Here is a 23,091-nt window from a genome sequence, read left to right on the forward strand (position 1 = left end):
CTTATGCCAGCCACAGGGATATGAATTTTGCAAGTTTAGATCTCTTTATTAAAAAACTTGCAATACGGCTTAGAAATGGGAATTTCCTCCACAGCAATGTTATTATTTGTTTGCACAAAAGCAGCACTTGGAGATGCTGATCAGGATCAGGTGCTGTGCAAACCTTTAGGGAGAGCCAGTCCTGGATGTCAGCTTAAATCCCAAGGGATGTTCCCAGGGCAGGGCTGGCTGCTGGGACAAATCTCTGCTGGAGCTCTTTGGCAGCACAAAGCTCCTCTTGAGGCCACACAAGATTGAGCCATGAGCAAAACAAGGGAAAAAAAAAAACCCAAATCCCAATATCCGTTATTTGTACAAGATAAAGATGTGGCTCAAGGGAGCAGCTTTGCTGGCCGTGCCTTTGTGATGTTCCACAAATGGGATCTAAGACAAAGATCTTGCTTTTCTCATGCACAAAGCAATTTCAATATCCTCCTTTTCACTGAGTAATGGAGATCCCAATCAGGCTCTGAATGGGCAGCACCAGTTTTATTTCTTACACCTTTAAACCCACTGGGCAGGGTGTTGGCAGTTTGTTTGAAAAATGCGTAATTCGAAACAAAAATCAAATTTTGTTCCAAAGCCTTTTTTTTTTCGGGTACAAACCTGTCAAGCAGGCAGGGAGTGCTCTCTGCAGCACTGCAATCCCAGGCTCTGGGGTTTCCAGCACTTTTTCCATTAAAAAGCATGGCAGGTTCACCAGCAGGCTCCTGTGCCTGCTGCTGGCTCCAGAGCTGGAGGCACTGCACTCACTCAGAGTCAACATGGGCTAGAATTGTCAGGATCTGAAGGCAGGATCTTAAAATAATATTTGAGAACCCAGCCAAGGCCTTCCTGCATTCTCTGAGCACTTAGATTCAAAGAGCAACAGACATGCTCCTCTCAGTCCCATTTTTCAGCTTTTTTTAAGTTAGACATCACTCTGAGTTTGAGAATCTCTTTTTGCAGATGGCAGATTTTTGACGAGAACAAAAATTCCTCCTGTGCTCCTCAGGGGCTCCTCCTGTGTGCTCAGGTGGGCTCTGAGCTGTCTGACCCAGGCAGGAGGTGAACAGGGCAGGAGTTTCTGGATGAGTGCCCTGGGATGGTGACAATCCTGGGCATCCCCTGGCTGAGCTGCCGTGGGAGGGGTGAAGAGAGAACCCTGCTGCAAACCAGCTGGAAAAACCAGGGGCAGGGCAGCCAGGGAATGCTGGGGAACAACCAGACTGACTCAAAGGAAGCACATAGCCCCAAAGTGGCAGGAACTCACAAAATTATCATAACCTTATCAAAAACCCCACCACCTTGGCCAGCCACCATGCTCTCAGAAGCATGCAAAACCCCCTTTTTCACACTTGGCATGTGAATTCTTGTTACTGCTTTTTGGCTTAAGGTCCTAGTGGAAATAGAGTGAGGATTTCAAGATATTTCACTGAGCTCTATCATGAGTTTTATATCTGAGACACCTTGGCTGAAGCAGACAGAAAATGCCATGCAGCCAATATCCTCTTCCAGACTGCCAGAGCAAAACCAATTTTGCAGCTACAGAAGGGACATAAACTCAAATTATTCCTAAAAGCTTACTGGAAAAGACTGATATTTTGCCTTTCCTACCATGACTAAAATTGAAAATCGCAGAATCCTATTTGAACCCTCCTTTATTTTTTATGGATATTAAAACTTGCTGAAGTTGAAGACAGTATTCCAGGCCCTGGATTAATTTTCAATCCATATTCCAACTCCTTGGCTTATTATCTCAGCTAAAACCACAGTATTGTTACAACCAAGCCAGCTTGCAGCAAACCAGCCAGGAAAATAGAATGTTAAAGATAAATTAGTCTGCACCGGGAGCAGGAAAGTTAATCTAAAAAGAAAACAAGACATGCACATCATCTTACTTCCTCTGCTTTGGACGCACCTTATCTCGGCCAGTTCTTTTACCCTGAAACCACAGGTGAGACACATCTTATACATTCAGCCCAAACTCACTTCTCCATTGAGTGCTAAGAAATTACAGTGTGCTACACTGGAGAGACTCTGGGAATTTGGTAGGAGCTTTTTGGAAAAGATATCTCAGGTTTCGCAGTAAAAACACTTTGGATTTCTTTTTAATCTAAGAGTAACAATTGTACTTTTAATTAAATAGGAAAAAAGTTATCCAAAATCTAATGAGAAGTGTGATGCAAAGAAGAAACAGAAGTGATTTAGGGAATAGTAATTCTTCTTTTTTTTTTTAAATAGTAATTGCAGTAATTCTTGATGATTCTTTTCAAAACTTTCTGATTTTCTCCCTGTGAAGAAAATGGAATAGGACAAAGCAATAAATCTGAATGTTGGTTCTTCTGCCTTCTGCGTGTATCTGTAGTAGAGAATCTTAGGAATTACAGAGCTAAGAGACTGAATTGGTCATTTTCCACATTAGCCAATAATAAATAAAAGTTGTGAGGATTAAAAATAAAAAAATACAAAACTCCCTCTCATACTCCCAATCTCTTTAGGGTAACGAGTCTCCATCCAAGATGTCAGTGCTTTAACACCTTGCACTGCTCTCCTCCACTGCTTCTCCTCTGCTGCTGGGTGAGATTGGCTTTGCTCCCACATGGGAAACAAACACCAGGATCCAAACTCGTAGCCATCCCCTCCCACCCCCCAGGCACAGCTTCAGGAGGGAGAAACCCACCCCCTCTGCCATGGTCAGACATCCAAGCCAACACAAAGCTCCGTGTGCAGCTCACTAGAGGAGGTGCTCCTCGGTTGTCAGGGAAACTCACTCCCAGAGAGCTCCCAGATGCCAGCAGGATCATCCCTGGCACCACATTTTCGAGAGGAAAAAGTGATAAATGAAAAAATATTTACCAACAATGCTGAATTCCCAGCACGTGAGCAGAGTGCTGTGTGGAGAGCCACAGTCCATCCTTTATTGGCCCCACCAGCACCTGGTTTACCTGGGAGGTAAACGCAGAGCTCTGCTGCCAGCAGCTGAGTGCTCTGGATTCTCCCAGCTCTGCTCCACATGGATGCCAGCATTCCCTCCTCATCTTTCCAGCTTCCACCCACCAGCCCTGCTCTGCCTGTGCTGAGAACAGTGAGTGCACGATGGAACAAGAGCCTGCCCAAACCCCACAGCTCCAGCTGCACAGGGCTCAGCAGGCCAAGGAGTGACTGCACAGGGCTTGTCTCAGAGTCACAGAATCGCTGAACAGTCTGCAATGGACCTAAAAGATCATCTCATCCCATCCCCATGGCAGGGACACCTTCCACTGTCCCAGGTTGCTCCAAGCCCCATCCAGCCTGGCCTTGGGCACTTCCAGGGATCCAGGGGAAGCCACAGCTGCTCTGGACAACCCAAGAACTGAGATTTGTGGAGCAGGAATGTCTCCTTGCCATGACTTAATCCCTCTAAAAAATTCTAACAAAATCCCTGCTTCTCACATGGCAAGAAGTTCTCAGCAGTTCTTTGCCAGACCCCCAGGGGCCCCTCAGATGTCCCTGGGTGAAGGAATCAGCCACCTCACACTGCCACACCTGCAGCCAGGCTTTCTGCTCCTGATTCCTGAATCAGCCCAAAGCCATTGCAGGTAACACTCTCCATATCACTTAGAAAAATGGCAAAATGGATGGTGAGAAGTGAGGATGGAACAGCCTGGACAGTAAAATTCCAGCTTCACTACTCCAGCCCAGGGGGCTGCAGGTGTAAAATGACTGCTCAGTTGTGCCTGTGGCTACCACGACCCTGCACAAGGAACATCAGAGCAGCTCAGATCTCGGACAAACCTCAGAAGATGGCACTCCCAGAACCAGCAAAGCTCAGACTAAGGATGGGAAAACTGAAATAATAACAATTTATCCAAGTCTCAAGGAAGGACCCATTCAGGTTTCCAGTCATGTACACATGAAGTGGGAACTTTGATCAATGTGTTGAGCCATTAGCAAGCCTTTAATAAAGCAAATAAATCCAATAAATTTAAAGTCAAAATCTGGAAGAAAAGCCCTCCCCCATTCAGTGAAATGTTCTCTGTCATTGTGGCAGCTTGTTTCTGACATTATTGCATTTCCAATTCCATGTAATTATAGATGCTATGATAGACTATCAATTTCCTACTTCCCACAACCTAATTACCAGGATGCTGAGAATTTGAAATGAGGAGTCCATTTCTAAGCCCCAGCAAGACCTAATGCCTCACCAGGCTGAGTTTAATCTTCATGCCATGACCTAAGGGCACTTTGTAACTCATCAGCAGAGTTTTGCTGGAAGACAGGGAGGTGCCTGGGACAGGGACACCATCAAGGATTCAAGGGGTTCATACATGGATTTCAGTCATTCCTTGGTGAATTTACACTGCAGCAACATTTCTCTGCAGCAAGGGGAACACTGAAGAGATATAAATAACCAAAAAGCTGTTTATCAGCACTCTGAGATTCATTTTCATGATGACAGCGTCACTGTGGCGAACAGGGATGTAATTAATAAAAACCACAATAAATCAAAATGAAAATGCATTTTTTTCTTTCAATGGCTAAAACAGTTATTGAAAAAAGAGCTGGGGAAAAAAATCATAGCACTCCCATTGCTAGCAAAAAGGCATGAGTGCAAATGAGATGTTTTATAAAGATATAAATGAGGTGGGTGATAAAACTCTACCTGGGACTTAAATACTAACTATTTCATGTCTTTAGTTTACTTTTCCCCTCATTTCCTCTCCTCCTCCTCTTAAAATTGTTTTTACCCTGTTAATTACTAACAGTAAATTTATTTAAAGGTTTTGCCTGCAACAAATATTTGTGCTGTGATTGTGCTGTATGTGAACAGGATTAAAAAGGCCTTTTGCAGGAAGCATGTCCAATCCAGGGGAATCCCACTCCTGAAGGCACCAAAGTGCAGGGCTGAGCAATCCCGAGGTGAGCAGAGCAGAACCTGCTTTTACACCTGCAATTATAAAATATTTTGATTAGAGGGATAATTCTCATCAGTGCCAGTTCTCAAACTTGAATAAAGGGCCGTGTGAAAAATGTTATACTGAATTTTCCTGAAATTATGGATTAAATCAACAGGTTTGTATTTTCTAAGGATATATACACACAAACAGTGTGGATGATTTCCTTCTTTTCAGGCCTTTTGCAGGAGCCAGCTCAGCTCGGGGAGCTTTTCCCTGTTCTTTGCTGACCTCTTGTGGCTTCTCTGAGGAGAAATTATTTTCTCAACCTCAACTTTACTTAGAATAAAGAAAAAAAGGGAACCTGAAAGGACAAGACAACAGTTTAATATACCATGGAGCTCCTCAACAGACCTTTTTTGTGGGGTTTGTAACAACATTCCCTATTCAGTTATTTTCCTTAATCTTTTTTTGTCCTGCTAGATAGAAGTTAGAACTGTGTGAAGTACCTGAACATACAATTTCTAAAATACTCCCAAATGTGCCAGGCACAAGGTGGAGGGAACCATATTCCCTAGAAAATTAAGATAGTGAAGCCAAAGGACTATGAAAGACACTGGGAAAGGGATGGATCTATCCCCAGACAGGAATTCCAGGGGATATTACCCTGGACAACAATGTCTGTCTGTGTGAGCTGTGAAATCCAGAGAGGGAAGAGTTTCCAGTTCCCTATTTAGCACTGTCAACATGTTTAATCTGTTTAATAATCCTGCAGCCACCTGAGTCCACTTAGTTTCCTGCCTTTATTGCCAAACACTCTCTCCCCTGCAACAGAGCAGTGCCTAACGAGATGAAATGTAATTAAAGAGGCTGCCTAGGAATAATATTCAAGAATTCTTGCTGAAGTATCCTGTGGTGGTGGCAATAAAAATCCCCAAAAGCAAATAGGATGTTACAACAGCAAACCCCTAAGTGTCAAAAGAAGAATTGCTTTTCTATATGCTCCTCCATTCTTTAATTATGCAAATTACTGCTAGGTTCCAATAATAAAAAAACCTAAGAGTGTGGAATTTGCTTTTAAGCATAAACCTTGTTTCGATAAGGGAAAAAGAAAATTAAAATTCTGTTCTAAAAGAATTTTTAAGGACTTCAGTTCTCCCCGATCTTAGAGCAAATCCCTGCAATCAAATCCCACCAGCCATTCAAAGCTGCAGAGTAGGACTGATTTTACAACCTTGGGGTTCTGTATCCAAATCTTAATGTGCTCTGAAATGATTTATCTCTCTCACACACACAGATGAAGGTGTTTTCTGCATGATGTTGAGAAATCTGTTTGAATATACACTTTGCAGTGGGACAAAAGCAGGATGGGTGTGTGGCCCTTCCCAGTGTCTGATTATTCCATACACAAATATTCACAACATCTCCCATTTGCTGTGATATTAGAAATTGATTTCTGTACATTTACTCATTCCTAGCTCAGAATTGTTGTGTTATCCTCAGGAATGCTGCCCTCCCTCCTTCACGTGCTCCTGCTGCTTCCTTTCAGCTCCAGCCATGCAAACCTGGGGATGGAACCTCCCCAGCAGCCCCACACCAAGGGACTCCCACAGCTCCCTCCCAAAGATGCTCCTGCCACAGGGATCTCCTGGGCCAGGATCTCCTGGCACAGGGGTCTCCTGGACCATGATCTCCTGGGCCATGATCTCTTGGGCCATGATCTCCTGGGCCATGATCTCTTGGGCCATGATCTTCTGGGCCATGATCTCCTGGCACAGGGATCTCCTGGACCATGATCTCCTGGACCATGATCTCCTGGGCCAGATCTCCTGGACCATGATCTCCTGGACCATATCACAGGGATCTCCTGGACCATGATCTCCTGGGCCAGATCTCCTGGACCATGATCTCCTGGCACAGGGATCTCCTGGACCATGATCTCCTGGACCACGATCTCCTGGACCAAGATTCCCCCAGGGATGCTCCTGGGCTGAGCTAAGGGCTCAGTCTCACTGCCAGCAGCAGGGCAGGGGATTTGTGCTGATTTACTGAGAAAAGACAGAAAATAAACAAGGAAGCGCTTTTTCCATGAAAAACCCTGAATTCCAGAGTGTCCCCATAGGAACAGAATGCCAGCTTGCCCTGATGGAATTCATGTTCATAATCCACCAGAACTAAACGTGAATTTTGCCCATGAAGCAGCAGCTGTGGGAAACCCTTCAATCCTTTTTTTGGGTGCACTCCTATGGTGGAAACATGAATTAACCAAGGACTTTCGTCAGCTTCTATCAGTGCTCTTCAAGGCTTGGATTTTACAACAAGGTGACAAAACTTCCTGTTTCTGCCAGATGCATTTTATCAGGGTGACTTTTGCTCTGGTTTAAAAATGCATTTAAGCAGAGAAACTTCCAACTTCCCAGCAGCAAGCAAGTTTCACCAATGAAACCACCAGGTGATTTTATTTTCAAAATGAAGAGGTGTAAAAGACTGAGGAAGGGCAGTTCTCTTCTGTACAGGCTTTTCTGAGATAAAAAGTGAAGGTTAAGGAAAGTGATTAGTTTAATTTTTCTGGTTCAGTGTTAGAACATTTGTGAAAATCATGCATTAATAATATAAACAACTCTTAAAAAATAATGTTTGATTTTAAAATTAAGTATTTTAAGCCTTGAGTGATAATGCAAAGTGCTCCAGGTCAGCTTCAGTTGTAAAAATACTATTTGAAGATGATAATGGCTTCAACAATCTTAGATTCTTAGAACACAGTTTACAGCACAGGAGCTTCAAATTTTGATCAAAATTGTAACTTAATCAATGTATGAAACAGAAAGTGTGGTTTGTGCCAGTGGCCTTTGCCCTAATAAAGCAAGAGAATTTGTTAGAGATACATGCAAATAGAAACAAAACACATGTAATTCTCAATACTGAGATGCAACTTTGATGGCAGTAAGTCAGTGATGTGGGGAGTAGTGCAAGGAGCAAAATGAGAAATAAACAGGTGAATTGGAATTTCAGGTATCAGAGCATCTGTGCACATGGGAAATATCTCCTACAATATAACATTACCATCCAGCAATAGATGTACTATGTTAAATCATAAAACATGCATGCTATAAATTTATCTATTTAAATATACAGTGACCATGAGCATTATTTCATCTGTGAAAGTTACTTAAAGTTCCATGAATGTCTTTCAAATTAAAGATGCACCTTTTTCCATTTTCCATGAGAAGGTGGCACTCATTTAATTCACTCCTCCAAAAAGAAAGGCACAATGCACCTGCTCAGGTTTGATCACTCTTTTTTTACTTTTTTTGTAGTAAATTCTAATCTGGGGATCACTTTATGACCAATTATGGAACAAATTGTGAATACTTCATACTGAATTTTTTAAAAATATATTTAAAAAATTATACATCATAATATTTCATGAATATGAAATATCATTATTATGAAATACCATTATTATGAAGCTCAGGTTTGATCACTTTTTTTTTTTGTAGTAAAATTCTTATCTGGGGATCACTTTATGACCAATTATGGAACAAATTGTGAATACTTCATACTGAATTTTTTTAAAAATATATTTAAAAAATTATACATCATAATATTTCATGAATATGAAATATCATTATTATGAAGCTCAGGTTTGATCACTCTTTTTTTTGTAATAAAATTCTAATCTGGGGATCACTTTATAACAAATTATGGAACAAATTGTGAATATTTCATACTGAATTGTTTTAGAATAAATTTAAATATATATACTTCATAATATTTCGTGAATATGAAATATTATTATGAAGTATTATATATAGGAAATGTTTTTGAATATGAAATAATATGAAGCATAACTTCAATTATTTATTTATATATACGTCAATTATTTATTGATCATTTAAACCATACTTCAATTTTTAATTTTTTTAATACCAATTAGAAAAGCTTCAAGTGGAAAAAAAAAACCAAGTGCATCCTTAAAAACCGGTGAGAATGAAATTAAACTGAATAAACTTCAGATGTTGGTAAAGGGGGTTGTGTGTAGGAGAACACCAAGGAGAAAACTACCTTGAAGAAGTGCATATTTACATGACAGTCCTGGAAGAGACAGGAGAGGGAGAAACACTGCGTGGTTAGTAACAGGCTGGCACAGCACAGCGACCACAATTAGTAGCAGAAATAAACAAATACAGACACAGCAGCAGCAGCAGTACAGAAATGGACACGTCTGTTAAGCACAGAAAAACCCAGGACAAATCAAAGGGTGTTGATCACAGGCAGGGCTGTGCTGCTGCTCAGCTCACAAACACACAGCCCATGCATGGAACAGCCTCTGGCAAAGCCTCCAGCTGTGCACAGCTGGCCAGGGGCACTGGGGCTCCCAGCCCTACACAGGGGTGACAGCACACAGGGATTTGGGATTTTTGGCCTTGCCTTGTTTTGCAACACACATTTCACCTTTATATAAGGGATTAGGAAATCCCTGCCATCAACGTGATCTTTTATGTTCTTCACCTCAATTCACAACCCAGTGAGAAAAGCCTTAAGGAAATCAGCAAACTGAAAGCAGAGATTTGTGCCATCTAGTTAAGGAATTTCGAGTTCTCCAGTCTGAGCTGTGGTGAGTGGATGGGAAACCTCCAGACAACTGCATATGGGAATTCCCCCTGCCAAACTATAGTACAGAACAGATGGAGTCATCTAACAGCATCTCTATAATGCTGCAAACTATTCTCTAATGATTAAATATGCACAATTTAAAAATAGGAATGAGTGCCATGGCCAAAAAAAGCAGCTCTTTTTATATCTCTTTATGCATAATGAGTGTGGATTGATGTGCCAGTGATATTTTGGCTGGTCATGATTTCAGTGTGGCTTAGTTTCTGTTTCTTGAAAAGTAAATTTCATCTTGTCATTTGCAATTTGAAGTGTCAGCAATGTTATTGCTCTTTCCACGTCCCCTTTGCTGACCTGCCTGAAGCTTCAAAGTGGGAATGAATATTGGTTAGAGACAGATATGGAAGAGACCATATCTTTTATTTATTAAAAAAAAAAAAAGAGTAAAGTAACTGCAGTGTAACAGCTCTGGGGCAGAGATGTAAAAGGAATGTTTCCTTCCCAGCCCTTATGACACTTTACAGAGACCTGGAGAACTTAAGCCACAAATTGACAAAATCACAAGCTCCTCTACAGTTCATCTTGGGGGTTTTGTTGCTGTGTGTTTGTTTGGGATGGGTTTTTTGAATGGAAATTTGAATGAAAACAGATTAAATTAGAAAACTCACTGGGCTCTTAAGAAGCCACTGAAACAGTCCCTGGAGTATCTGCTATGGCCCTGGCAATGCAACTGCAACATTTCCCCCCAGCCAGCTCAGAATAAAGACAGCTCCAGGATGTCCTGGTCATTATTAAAGGAAAGAAATATAATGTACTTCTAACCTAAAGTTTTTTGCGAATATCAGAAAAATGCCAGATTAAAAAAGTTCTGGCCTTCTCCTTTCTAATGAAGCAGACAGAAATGTATTTTAAAAAATTAAGAGGTGTGGTAGAGAGCCAAGAAATGCAGGGCCTGCTCTGAAACAATCTGAACTGATGTACTGATGGTCAGAGAAGAATTATAAATAAAAGAAAGATTTTTCAGCATTAAACTATAACAGCAACAAAACTCATCAGAGAGTTTTAGCTGTGCCTTGATCTCTGGGACAGTTTCTGTCCTGTTTAACACCAGCTGTGCTGCCACAAGGAGAGGCCTGACGCTGTAAATCCACACGAGCTGTGTGCACAGATCCACAGCCTGAGGCTTCTGGGCTGGAAATTCGGGCCTGCACAAGGATTAACACACAAGTTTGGTCAAACAAAGGACTGCCCTGCACCCTGGAGGAGCTCAGGAGCACAAATCTCTCTCAGATCCTGCATCACTGGAGAGGCTCCAGGTATTTATCACTGAGCCTGATGGCCAAGCTCCACATCCATCTTGTCATCCTTCAAATGAGAAGGTATTTCAGAAGACATTTTCTTTAGGATCACAATAATGAGAAGGCATTTCAGAAGACATTTTCTTTGGGATCATAATGGTAGTTCTGTTTGGAAGCACTGAGAGGTCACCAAAATGTCACCACCACTGACTGACCACTTGCAGTGCTCAGACACGACATCCACCCTGCTCTCAGCTCTGCTCCCTCTCCTCCTTTCTGGGCTGCAAAAAGGAACTGCATCAGCAATTCCATGGTCAAAGCAGCTGGAACCTCTCACACAAACAGGACACAAAGCCAGGGATGTGGATGAGGATGTTTGTCCCCTCCCAGGGTGCAGGGACAGTCCCTGTGGTGGGACAGCAGTCAGAGCTGTCAGAAATTAAGGGAAGGATTTGGTTTCTGTCAAAGGCACCCAGAGAGCTACACGGAAGGAAATAATTAGAACAAAAGAACGTATCTGACATGTGAAGAGTGTGCACCAGGAGGAGCATTGTGTGTCTTCCCAGAGATGCTCTAAAATGAGGATTTTACGAGCAGAATCCCATTCCCTCACAGCAATGTGCTGGGATCACTGCAATTACCAGAGCTGGGTGCAGCGACTGAGCCTGCTCCCATCACCAACACACCCCGTGCTCAGTAAATGTGTCCATGGGTAAGGGTTATAGCTGCTCTGTTCTTTGTTTAATTAAAAAAATCCTTTATATGGGCCATAACAGCTGCTTTATTTTTAATAACATTTCCCAGTGCTGGTGATGTGGAAACAAGGGGAGAGATCATAAAACAATTCACCAGCCTGTTTTTAAATCAGTATTACTCTATTATTACCCTAAGGTGATATTTAAGTATCAAGAAGTGCTTTCCTAAGCAGGAAAAATAAAAAGGGCCTGACCAAACTCAAATAATTTCCCACAACAGAAGTTTTAGATTTTACACATTTTCCCCCCAAATTCAGGAAAAAAAAGGAATGATGCCTTAAATGGCAAAGGCATCTTACAGCTCAAATCACAATCAGGTAGAAAAAAATACCAGAAGGTTACATTATTTCAACATTCTGCTTTTTTCTTTGACTAGAAAAGTACTGGAAGAAGGAAATAAGTACAAAAGCAAGAGGAGATGCTGCAGTTAGAAGATTTCCTAGTTTGGGTCCATGGAGGCACCTGGGACTGTTGGGAGTTCCCATGGCAACTTCAGCATGGACAATTATGGAGCAGCCACAATTATTCTGAATATGCCTGGTGAGAAGGGAGTTTCATTTTGAGATGGCCACAAATAATGCCATTCCAGAGAGAAAATTCACAACTAAAGGTTAAAAGCAACTGAAAAATAGTGACAGATTTTATCCTGCCTCCACTTCCTACAGGAGTATATTTTTATCTCTACATATTAATAATGATGTATCATGTATAAATCACTGAGGACAGATTTGATCACACTGCTAAATGAGCAGATAATAGATTTGTGAGTTTTAGTGAGAGGTGAGATCCAGAAAATACATAGGTTGAATACAATTTGTTGTGTAGAAAATACTGCATTGCACCTCTGCATAATATCCCTCAATTTCTACATCCTGCACAGGCTCATATAGATTATACATAGAATATAATATGAAAACTCCTTGCAATAAAATATAAAAGGTAAAAAAAGCACTATCTTCAATTCTTTTTTTTTCCAAATTTGGTCCTATTTGTTGAGAGAATCCATTCTGGGCAAATGTTAGGTGTTAATTTTTCAGCTGATTCAGATGTGGCAGAATGGGCCATGAGGAAACTTCTCATGACAAATACATTTTAGCATTCAGTTACAAATATAACTGAAGAGAAGGTTTGAATCTATTATTATTTACTTATTTATAATCTTTAGAGTATTTTCTAAATATTATATTATTTATTAAGATATTGTATTATATTATATTATAACTACTTTTTGTAATATTTTATTGTAGATTTACATTGAATAAATGACTTAGGAATAAGTGCTAGGAGGTCCAGTGAGCAAAGCAGCATTTCCATGAGATTTGTGTGGCTAAGCCACACAAAAAGCCACATTTCCAGAAGAAATCTGGGCTGTGAAGGTGATGTGCAAAGAAGGATGTGATGGAACAGTGTAAATGGTTTGAGATCAATGAGCTTGAGGCCAAAGCTTAAAGCTGCCTGAAATACAGATGCAGGCAGATATTCTTAAAATTCTGTTTTAAATGGGAGGTAGCTCCTAAGTGGTCTTGGAGCTAACTAACTAGATTTCTAAACTTTAGCTAGAAGGGCAAAGTCAATTTTCCGAACATCTTACAATTTTCAAGATCAGAAAGTGGTTTCAGAAATTCTAAATTTATTAGCTCTCTGGCCATTTGTAAGCTGAAAATAATCTTATTCTTCATTAATATGAAACAATGAAATCCTAATCCTAAAGTTCCTCTGCTCTTGTGTAGCTTAGGTTTGTATACAGCCCTTTACTCTGAAGGCCACCATTATTTATTTTAAGTATTAGATATAAGTAATGCAATATTTTTGTGGAAATTGTTGTCATTTTGTACTCAAAGTTAAATCAGTGTAGCTTGGCTACCAATCACATGGTCACATATTAAAAAATAGACCAAGCACTGCAAGTGTAGCCTGGGTTGGGAAGAACTCTGGAGTTACTCCTTCCATAAACTGATAAATGGGAAGGTGGCACAGTGAGACCCCTTGGTCCATCTGTATTTTTAATCTCCTGACAACTTCACTCCCCCAGGAAAGTGACAGTCAAGACCTGCAATCTTCTTCCTGTAAGGCTCCAAGGCTGATTTTAGAACAGTGGCAATATTTATTTAGATGATGTCATTAAGTCACAAATAGCAGCATTTTTCTCAGTGCTGTCTACTTATTCCTTATTACAGGGCACCTAAAATAAGATGCCTGTGCAAGGCAGGATATAAATGACAACAGAAATAAAGCAAAAGATGATCAGAGTCAGCACCACTTATGTGCCATACCAGAATAGCTAATAAGTGAAATATCACCATTCAGACATCTGTGCTGTGAATTCTCAGAATCCACCACAGTGATGCCCCTTGAAACCAAGGATAATATTCCATGAGGGTTCTGCTTCCCTCTGCTCCTTCTCATCATGGTAAACTTTGGGATAAGGAAAGAGGGTGAAGCCAAACCCTCCAGCCATGTAACACCACATTACACCAGGCCTGGCCCTGAGACAATTCCATGGTTTGTTCAGCTACCAATAATCTCATTTATCATCACTTTTAAAACTGTTCATTGTCCAGCTTGGGAAATTACAATTATTGGAGACACTGTGTGCCTGCTGAAGACCCATTGCCTTCCCTGGATTAATTCAGCCACTCAAACAGCACCAAACAGACTGGCCCAGAACAGGGAGAGCCTCAAATTCACAGTGCTGAGGCTGAACTAATTAGACTTAGAGACAGACTAATTATTTCTGAGGCAGAGCTGCCCCTTGGTGCAGCTGCTGTCTCTGAGACCAGGGCCACTAGTTTCACATCAATCCTCTCAGGATTTCTACTCCACCTCACTGCAGGACAGGGATAAACCCTGACTGTTCCTTCTGCAACCAAAGTATTTACAGCAGGATTAAAATCAACCTCAGAGACTGTAAATTCAATATGCAAACACAATGCATGTAATAGCTGACATTTTTAACTGGACAATTTTAGTGACTTGTCTCTGTGCTGTCTCTGACCTGAGAAAAAACAGGTAAAATTTTTTATATCACCAATATATAAATATCCACCCAATTCCAGAGTCTGCATAATGCACAGAAACATGAACAGAATTCGTTCTGAAGCTATTCTTTCTAGGGAGGATAAAACCCCAAAATGATCCTGAATAGCAAATGACCTAGTGCAGCAAAATGAAATCACACTGGTCAGATCACGACTGCAAAGAAAGGAAAATGGAATGGAGGCTCAAATACTTCTCAAACGTGTAACAAAAATCATAGTTCATGCTGCAGACATGGGAGCTGATCCAAATGGGTTCAGAAGAAATTGGTGCACCTTTTCTTTTTCCTTCTTGCAAGTTGAACATGTGCCGTTTTTCCTCACTTTCCTGGGTTAACCCATCTTTTATAATAACAATGGAGAATTCTGCCTGATGGTGAACATAGAAAATTGCCATTTCAGGTTGAAAGGAACAGGCAGGTTTGTCTATGCACAACAGGAACATTCGTTATGTTTGGATACACAGCTTGGCTAAGGTTGTAAAGTGCAGACTGGAATATTTCCAGCTCCTGGCTGTGTGTGAGCTGGGAGAGCAGGCAGGGGAGAGGAGCTGCCCCAGCAAACCCCTCCCACCCCAGGCCATACCAGTCCTGCTCCTGGGCTCAGTGGCCAGCAAATATTTTGTTGTAATTCTGGCTGGGGTTGTCAGAAGAGGCAGAGTCTGATCATTAACAAAAAAAAAACTCCTTTGTGTGGCACATGGGACCATCCTTGTGGCTACCAAGTTCTCCAGCTGGCACCACAGGAGGCAAGACACTGCAAAAAGCATCACTTTTCTCTGGATTTTCTTATTTGTACATACCCAGCAATACCTCTGATCCTAAAAAAAAATCAACATCCTTCCCCACATTACAGAGATCAGAGTTTCACATAAAAACCTTCTGCAAAGACATTAAAGCTCCAAAGTGTGAACAGTGAAAGTATTTTCTTAAAACACCCCAAGTTACAGTGTGAAACATTCAAAGTATTAAAATACCACTGTTTCTGAGAATTTCCTTTGTCAAATAATGCAAATATCAGTGATAGTGGCTCACAGATTTTGCAGCAATTGTTAAAAGACATTGAAATTATTACATATACTTGACATAACATATTTTAAAATACCAACTTCTGAGTGTCATAGCAGAGAAGCTGAACTGTCAGGAAAATGATGCCATGTCTGAATTAAACCATTTGGTCCAATCTTCAAGAAAACCACAGACACACAGAGCTGTCACAGGGACAGAAATAGGAGCACTCTAACATATGTATCATTTAACAGATTTTTTTTTTGGTAGTGAAGTGAAGAATAAATGCAATATTTAGTTGCACACATCTGTGTTTAATCCTCACCTCAAACTTCTGTCGGAGCTCTGCATTTCCATCTTCATCAGCATCTGGAATTGGAACATTGTAGTATTCACCTTCTTCTTGATTCAGCAGCTTGTACCTGTGGTGGATTTCAGAAAAAAATGGTGACTTTATATTTTTTCTTCTGATAAGACTCAAAATCTGATTTTGTTGTTTGTGTGTGGTTTGTATCAATGGCACAGGTATGCAAAGAACTGATCTCAAAGACCTGAAGCAAAATCAGAAATAGAAGATATTTTACCTGAAATCAGATTTTTCATCCCAAGCTATCTGTCAAGGCACTTTCATGGACAAGGAGATTCTTCCCACTCATGCTGGGATTTGATGGGAGACACCAACCCTGAGGAGGAACCTTTGTCTCCAGTGCTTCCATAGCCCTACACAACTGTCTTTGAAGAAATGTCCTTTTTGAGATGTGATGAGTTCTACCCTCTCCTGGCAGGTAATGAGGTGGCATTTTATGAGATCAGCTTCCATGTGCTTTGAATTTGCACAGCTATATATAACATGATACACCAAGAATTGAACACATCATATTGGAGATAAAAATAAAATTTGTATCACAAGACTGTGTTCACAGAATTGAGTTTGCAGCAGCTCCTGGCTCCAGCAGAAGTTTCAGGAACACCATAAAAGAAAAGGAATTGTTTTATTATCCCCCTTTGATATATATAGCCTGTGTTTCCTAGGTTTAGTTGCACTTCAGTGAATTTATAGCCTGAAACACAGCGAAAAGCTCAAATAAAAGGTACATCACATTGAAAAAAAAAAAGGACAAGTTTAAAACTTTTGGTGATATATTCTCTCTTCTTTTCAGAGACTCTTACCATCCACTGGCTGGCATTTTCATAAGCTCTGACACCCCAAAAGAGAGTGACCCCATGAAATCATTCCTGGTGGTTCGATCCCAGTCCCAGACCTCCACGGATAACCGGCGATCTTTGTCCGTAGGTTTTAATTTACTAAAAAAGGACAGAAATGGAGGAGCTGTCAACACCAAAATAAACAATAAAATGCACCCAAAGACCCCCAGGAAATCAGGGTGTTAAACTCACAACGTGAATGATTCATTCCAGTCTGGATTCAGGGTAGAACGGATGGTTTTTGTTTTTTGTTTACTTTCATTCTTAGGGTCTGGGATGAGCTTCAGTTTGACATAAGGATCTGAAAGTCCATTTGGATCCATGGGAATGAGGTTTTTCGCTTCTCTCACTGTCAATATAAAACACAGGATTACACATCACTGTAAAAAAGAAATTACATGTCAGGCCAGAGCTATTGAAACAGGTTGACAAATAAATAAGATGTGAAACCCACCTGTCAGACTTGGCATGGGAGAAACTACTTGTTTAAAGAAAGGTTGTACTGAGTGATATTTATAAGAATAGCAGGGAGCAATGACAGGAGAGAAGAGTGATTCACAAGCAACACACAGCTTCCAGGCAGCTCTCCCTGCAGTGCAATGATTAAACACCCAAATCCATCACTGTAATTTTTCTAAGCAGGTACCAACTCTTTGTGCTTTTGTTCCCTCATCACTCTTAGGTTATACAACCACAGATTAGGAGGCAAATACTGTAAGAGGCACAGGCAGATCACAGGGGATTGCAGGGGATCAGGTGTTTGACACAAGCCCTCTTTGGAAGGTTTCTAGCACCACCTTCCCACAGATTCATGGCTCATCAGTTGTCAGATGGAATCCTTGGGAGCATTGTCATGACAGCAACCAAAGGAAAAGTGCAGGGAACACAAGTGCAGCTCCAGCTTCACAAAATTCCTAATGCAGCTTTCTACCTTGACAATGCCAAAGGCAGAAACAAGGTGAGTTAATTTATCCTGAGCTGTTCCTGATCTCCAGGGAGAGAGGGAATAATCGGGAACCTGCAGCTGGGGAGTGCAGGGAACCCACAAGGTGAGTACAGCCAGCACTGCCCTCCCTCTGGCACACAACTGAGCAACACTTACACATCCTGGAATGTCAGGACCCAGCACATCCCTCTGGCTGTCCTGAGCAGCCAAAACCCCTGCCAGGGGTCTCAGAGGCCCTGGCACAGAGCCCAGAATGCCTGTGGTTTTGATTATGACCCGTGGAGCAAGTTACCAACCTTAGATGAAGATCTGCAAGCCATGACAAATTAAGCAGAATGATAGTGAATTTACCACAAGGTAAAAAAGTAGATTTTGGGATTTTTTAGAATGAGGGTTCAGGGGGCAAGATGGAGGGATCTGGGTGTGCCCAGCCTTTCTCCTTCTTCTTCTTGGCCTCCATCTTCTGCTGTGATGTTGGCACTTACAGATTGGTCTAGAGCAGAAGCTCACTGTCTAACACAGGTGATAGGTGTTGGGAAGTAATTGTAAACATTGTACATGTAGTTTTTAGTATAAAGACATAACACAGCCCTGGGGGCAGACAGAGTGCCTGGAACTGTCCTGCTGGATGGACCTTGGCAGGGCAGGAGAAAATTGTTTATAGATAAGACACAACAAACAACCTTGAGACCAAGAAATGAAGAGCTCTGACTCCTTCTTCAAGTGCCAGGCTGGGAAAAGAGACTTTCTAACTCTTCTTGGGGTCACTCTGACCAGCTAGAGATCCCAACACTGGAAGAGGAATTCTGAAGAATAAAAGGTGAATTTCCCTCATGCTGTGAAACACAATCCAAGCTGATGAACTGGGATCAGGCTGGGATGGGGAATTTGGAGCTCACAGCTGAGCATCTCAAAACTTGGGGGCAGCAACCCTGGGCTTGTTTGGGACAGAAAAGAGCTTCCACCAGGAATTCCCTTGTGACAGACACAGCTCAAAGTCAGAACTGGCTCTGAAGGAAGATTGCAAGGAGCTTTGGGGTGCCATGGCTCCTAAGGGAGGAAAGAACTCCAGCCTTTGAGAGCCACAGGAGAGATTGTCCAGGCCTGACACTGCCCTCAGCCACTGCTTTCATTCAGGAGGGCCTCCTAAAATTTACCTGCCTAACTGAACAAATCTGAAGGTAAATTTAGGAAAGATCAACCATTTAACAACTTAGTATTTCTTGATGAAAAGTGTTTCCTACAGAAATTTGGGATTTAGACCCATTTAAAAGTCATTTAGAGCTAATGCAAAAAAAAGAAAAGAGGTGTCAGGATCTTCAGCAACAATATTTACTGTTTCCTCAAGACATTGTCCTCCTTTTCCCCCAGATTTAAATGGCATTTTCATACTACAACCCCAAAATTCTAGACCTTCCCAGGATTTCACTCTGTTCTTTCCCAGCATGGAGGTATGGAGGTTAAAAGGCATCCAAACAACAGAGATATTTTATATTTTTTATATATATATAATTTCAGATATAAATTTTATATATTTTATATAAATTTTATAAATAAATTTATATTAATGTTATATATAAAATTTATATTTTTAATCTATTATTTATATTTTATATATAGAACAAGAAGAGTACAGGAATGTGAGCTACTGCTTTGGAAGACTCTACTTTGTCAAGATAATTCTCATGCAGAACAGATACTCTGATGTAAATTAATTAATGAAATTAGATCATGGCTGGAAATGAATCACATTAACTTGACCCAACAGTTGATACTGATTAAGTTTCTTAAATTTCTGGTTTAAAAGGAGAGACAGAAAATGCTTATGGGCTAAAATTTTAGAATAAAGTGTAATTCTATTCACTATGTGCATTCCTCAAAGAACTGTATCAGGAAAAAATAATCACTGTGTGTTAAAAGAACAGAACAGAACCATGCAGTTTTCTTGCAGACCATTTCATTTGTACTTTTCTACAATCCATGTGTACAGCTGACAGGGTTTTGCAGCTGGGGAAAGGATTCCTTTCAGGCCAGAGAAATTGTCCCCGCTCTCATTTACTCTGAGTTTGCCTTCTGGGGGTCTTCACACCTGTGGGTCAGCTGGAAAAACATTTCTTTTCAACCCATGAAAAAAACCCAAACCACTCAATTTTTAAAATTTAGTGCACTGAAAAGAATCTTCAAATACTTCCAAGGATAACACTGAGATTAAATAACTTATTTTAGCTAAGTATCTACAATCCCAAAGGGACTAAGAACCATGAAGCAAGTGAAGGATGAAGTGACAGCTTTCAGTGCAAGCTGCTTTCTCTCATCCTATATTTGGGTTTATTATTGCTTTTTTAGTGGAGTTTTTTTCAGTCTTCTTATGCATGGCTTTTATGACTGCACTGCCAGGTTTGGCACAGGAGAAACTACTTCAAAATCCACTTTTTGATTTTTATTTCTAAAATAAAAAATATGGCTGCACTTTGCCGTAAGTGAGGAGCAGAACTCTCCACGTGTTCTACAGCTTCCTAAAAATACACTGGTAACTTTTCTGCAAAGATTCTCTGAACAAAATTGCTTAATTTTACCATCTCCAGGATGAGCTTTTATGTTTAAATTTTCCCTGCAGAGGCCCAGCATGAAACAGGCAGAATTTGGAGTGATGGGCTGGGTGGATGTGGAGGCTGTGCCAAGGACAGATCCCTGGACAAAGCCACCCCTGCCCAGCCCTGATAAATCAGCTCTGGCAGCATGTGTAAAACTGCTGCTTTCTCCTGCAGCAAACACAGAAAATACAAAAATAAAACCCCAAAACTCAAAATGCAAGAAAGAGAAGCACAAAGATTAATTGGGAGGGAAAAATGCAACATGTACTAAAAGCAGGCTGCTAACGAAGTCCTTATCTCACTCCCTGGTTTAAGATTTCTGGCCCATTTGTACTTTTGTCTGCATAATTAATACCCTCAGACATCTTCTTCCAACTGACTTAGCACTTCTTTTCCTGAGGAAACAGAGTGATGATACTTGTGCTAAATAGTGCTTATCAAGAATTAGCATCCAAGTGGTTCATCTCTTCAGTGTGCCCTATTTTTAACAGGACAGATCAGGTTTGATTGACATGAGAAGAGATTCCCCTCCCCACCAAAGATAACATTTCTTGTGTGTGGTTGAGAAAGTTAAATGAAAAATAACTCCACCAAAATAAATCAATGTACAGCAGCTGAATTCTGCTCTAATTGTAACCATAGCAAGCAATCTCATCCTGCTTGGTAATTACTGGTTAATTAAACTTGAGACTGTGACAGAGATGCTACTCTAAATTAGAGAAGGTTGAAGAGGGGTGCAGTTCAGCCTCACTTTGGGTAAAAACCTGAAATACTGCATGTCAGTTTTCTGCCATAAATATTAGGGATGATAACAATCTCTGCACTGAGGAAAGCCACCAGGAAAATTCATGAACACTTTGTTCAGATTGGATTCTTAACGGGACTGAGAAAGCCCACAGATAAAAAGACAACAAAGACAAGCATGGATTGATGTCTCCAACAAATCCAGTCTTGCTCAGGTTTTCTTCTAAAACTCAGAAAAAATTGTCAACTTGCATTATGGACAAAATGTGGCATTTTCCTCCTCCTTGTTAATGGAGATCATAAATGAGTATTCAGTGGAAGATTCAGATTATTTGATGACTGTCCTATGGCTCTTCTATCAAGTACTGCTTATAAACCTGCAGTATCCATCCAAGAGCCATTGCTAAAATTGGGACACCCACTTTTCCAGGAATAGTGTAAGGACATGAGCAAATACAGAGCTGCTTCTTAGGTATTCATCCTTTAAATAAAAACCTAAATAAAACAGAGTGGGCTGACAGAGAACAACCAACATTTCTTGTAAAGAGAAGAACTTCAGGCAGGATTTTAAGGAATTCAGAGAGAGGATGACAAAGCTGAGACTTTTTCCATGAGATCGTGCATTTGCAAGCCATATGCAGTTGTGGATTTACAGCTTCTTGTGGTACCAGCAGGTAAATTTAATCATGGGGATGACTAAATAAATGTTTCTGTCCCTAGGACAAAGCTGAGTGATTGGAGCATGAGTCCACTCAGTTCCTTCACAAGTGAGTCACAGCTCCCTTTTTCCCAAACTCCCAAATGTGGATAATAAAACAGTTTACTAATCACAGCAACCATTTCTTGCCAATCCTTTAGTCCTGCAGGCAGCTGAGATGAGCAGAATTCTCTCACCCTCGTGCCAAAAGCTGCTTTTAGGAGACACTGCAAGACTCCAGTGGTCTCACCTAGCACAGGATCCAGAGAAATGAAGGAAAAGTGGGATTGTTGTTAGCTCCAGTACCTCATAAAGCTCCTGTCTTCTCACAACAAAGCATTCTTAAATGGTTCCAAAATTCTCATTGCCTCCTGAAGGAGTTTCTGGTGCAGATTTTCTGATTTGCCCAGTTTCCAGATGCCTCAGTGAGGGACAGGGGATCTTGCACTCCCCCAAGCAAGGAACTTTCTCCCCAGTACCCCCCTGCACCCCTCAATCACAATGTGAAAGATTTACCTAGAACTGAAAATAGACTTTCTTCTCATTTTTGGATTTGTACTCTTTGCATGCAAACCCCAAAGCTGCCTCCAAAGCTCAGTTTTCACCGAAGATTTTTTAGGAGATTTTATTTAAACTCACTGAACTCTTCCTTTCTGTGCTTGTGACTCACAGGTACAACTGACTGAAACAAATCCTGCTTTCCAGGCAATTTTCAGTCTCTGTGGCTTTCATCACTAAAAGGGCTTTCAGAGATAAGACTTTTCTCTATTCCATAACTACTCCCCTGCCCAGGGAAGATTTCTTTTCACATCCCTCCCAAGCCCAGTGCCTGAGCCCTGAGAAATGGCAGCAGAATGAACACCTGCACTGTACAGGTGATGTACAAGGAACAACTGAACAATACCCTTGTCCAGAACAAGAAGAAAAATGAACCAATGTTGCATGAGACTTGATTCCTCTGTATTTATTGAGATATTCTCTCCTACTAACAAAAAATGTGCCATCATCCCTAATACTTCTTCTTCCTAAGTTCTTTTGTCTGCAATAGGTTTTCCAGGTTCAAGTTCACCTGGAAATCTCTTAGAAGCAATTCTATTTTAGTTTTAATGAAGATTATCTTTAAAAAAAAAGATAATCTTCAAATATATGCACTACTGGGTAGGACAGCTGCTTAATGAAACAAAAATCTTTCCACAAGATGGATCAAAAAATCTGGAAAAGGCTTCAGGCTGTTACATTTCTAATTTTCATCTTACATAAATATATAGGATCTAGTTAATATTTTTGGATGCATGCAGAT

At 40.8% G+C, this 23,091-nt stretch overlaps 1 protein-coding gene across 3 annotated transcripts in view; it reads right to left on the bottom strand.

The window, feature by feature from the left end:
* PRKCA (protein kinase C alpha) overlaps positions 1-23,091 on the bottom strand; it is a 144,934-nt gene that overhangs the window by 23,298 nt on the left and 98,545 nt on the right. Inside the window, exons 6-9 of one of the 3 annotated variants that reach the window (XM_030962250.1) lie at positions 17,003-17,159; positions 16,775-16,909; positions 15,930-16,026; positions 8,961-8,990 (exon numbers count right to left, since the gene is read on the bottom strand). In XM_030962250.1, coding sequence (XP_030818110.1) covers positions 8,961-8,990; positions 15,930-16,026; positions 16,775-16,909; positions 17,003-17,159 — 419 coding nt within the window. Of the gene's footprint in view, positions 1-1,939; positions 1,964-8,960; positions 8,991-15,929; positions 16,027-16,774; positions 16,910-17,002; positions 17,160-23,091 lie in introns of all 3 variants that reach the window. The other 2 variants (XM_030962251.1, XM_030962252.1) reach the window with 2 other exon arrangements.

This window comes from Camarhynchus parvulus, chromosome 18, assembly GCF_901933205.1.
Source record: "Camarhynchus parvulus chromosome 18, STF_HiC, whole genome shotgun sequence".
In the NCBI taxonomy this organism is placed as follows: domain Eukaryota; kingdom Metazoa; phylum Chordata; class Aves; order Passeriformes; family Thraupidae; genus Camarhynchus; species Camarhynchus parvulus.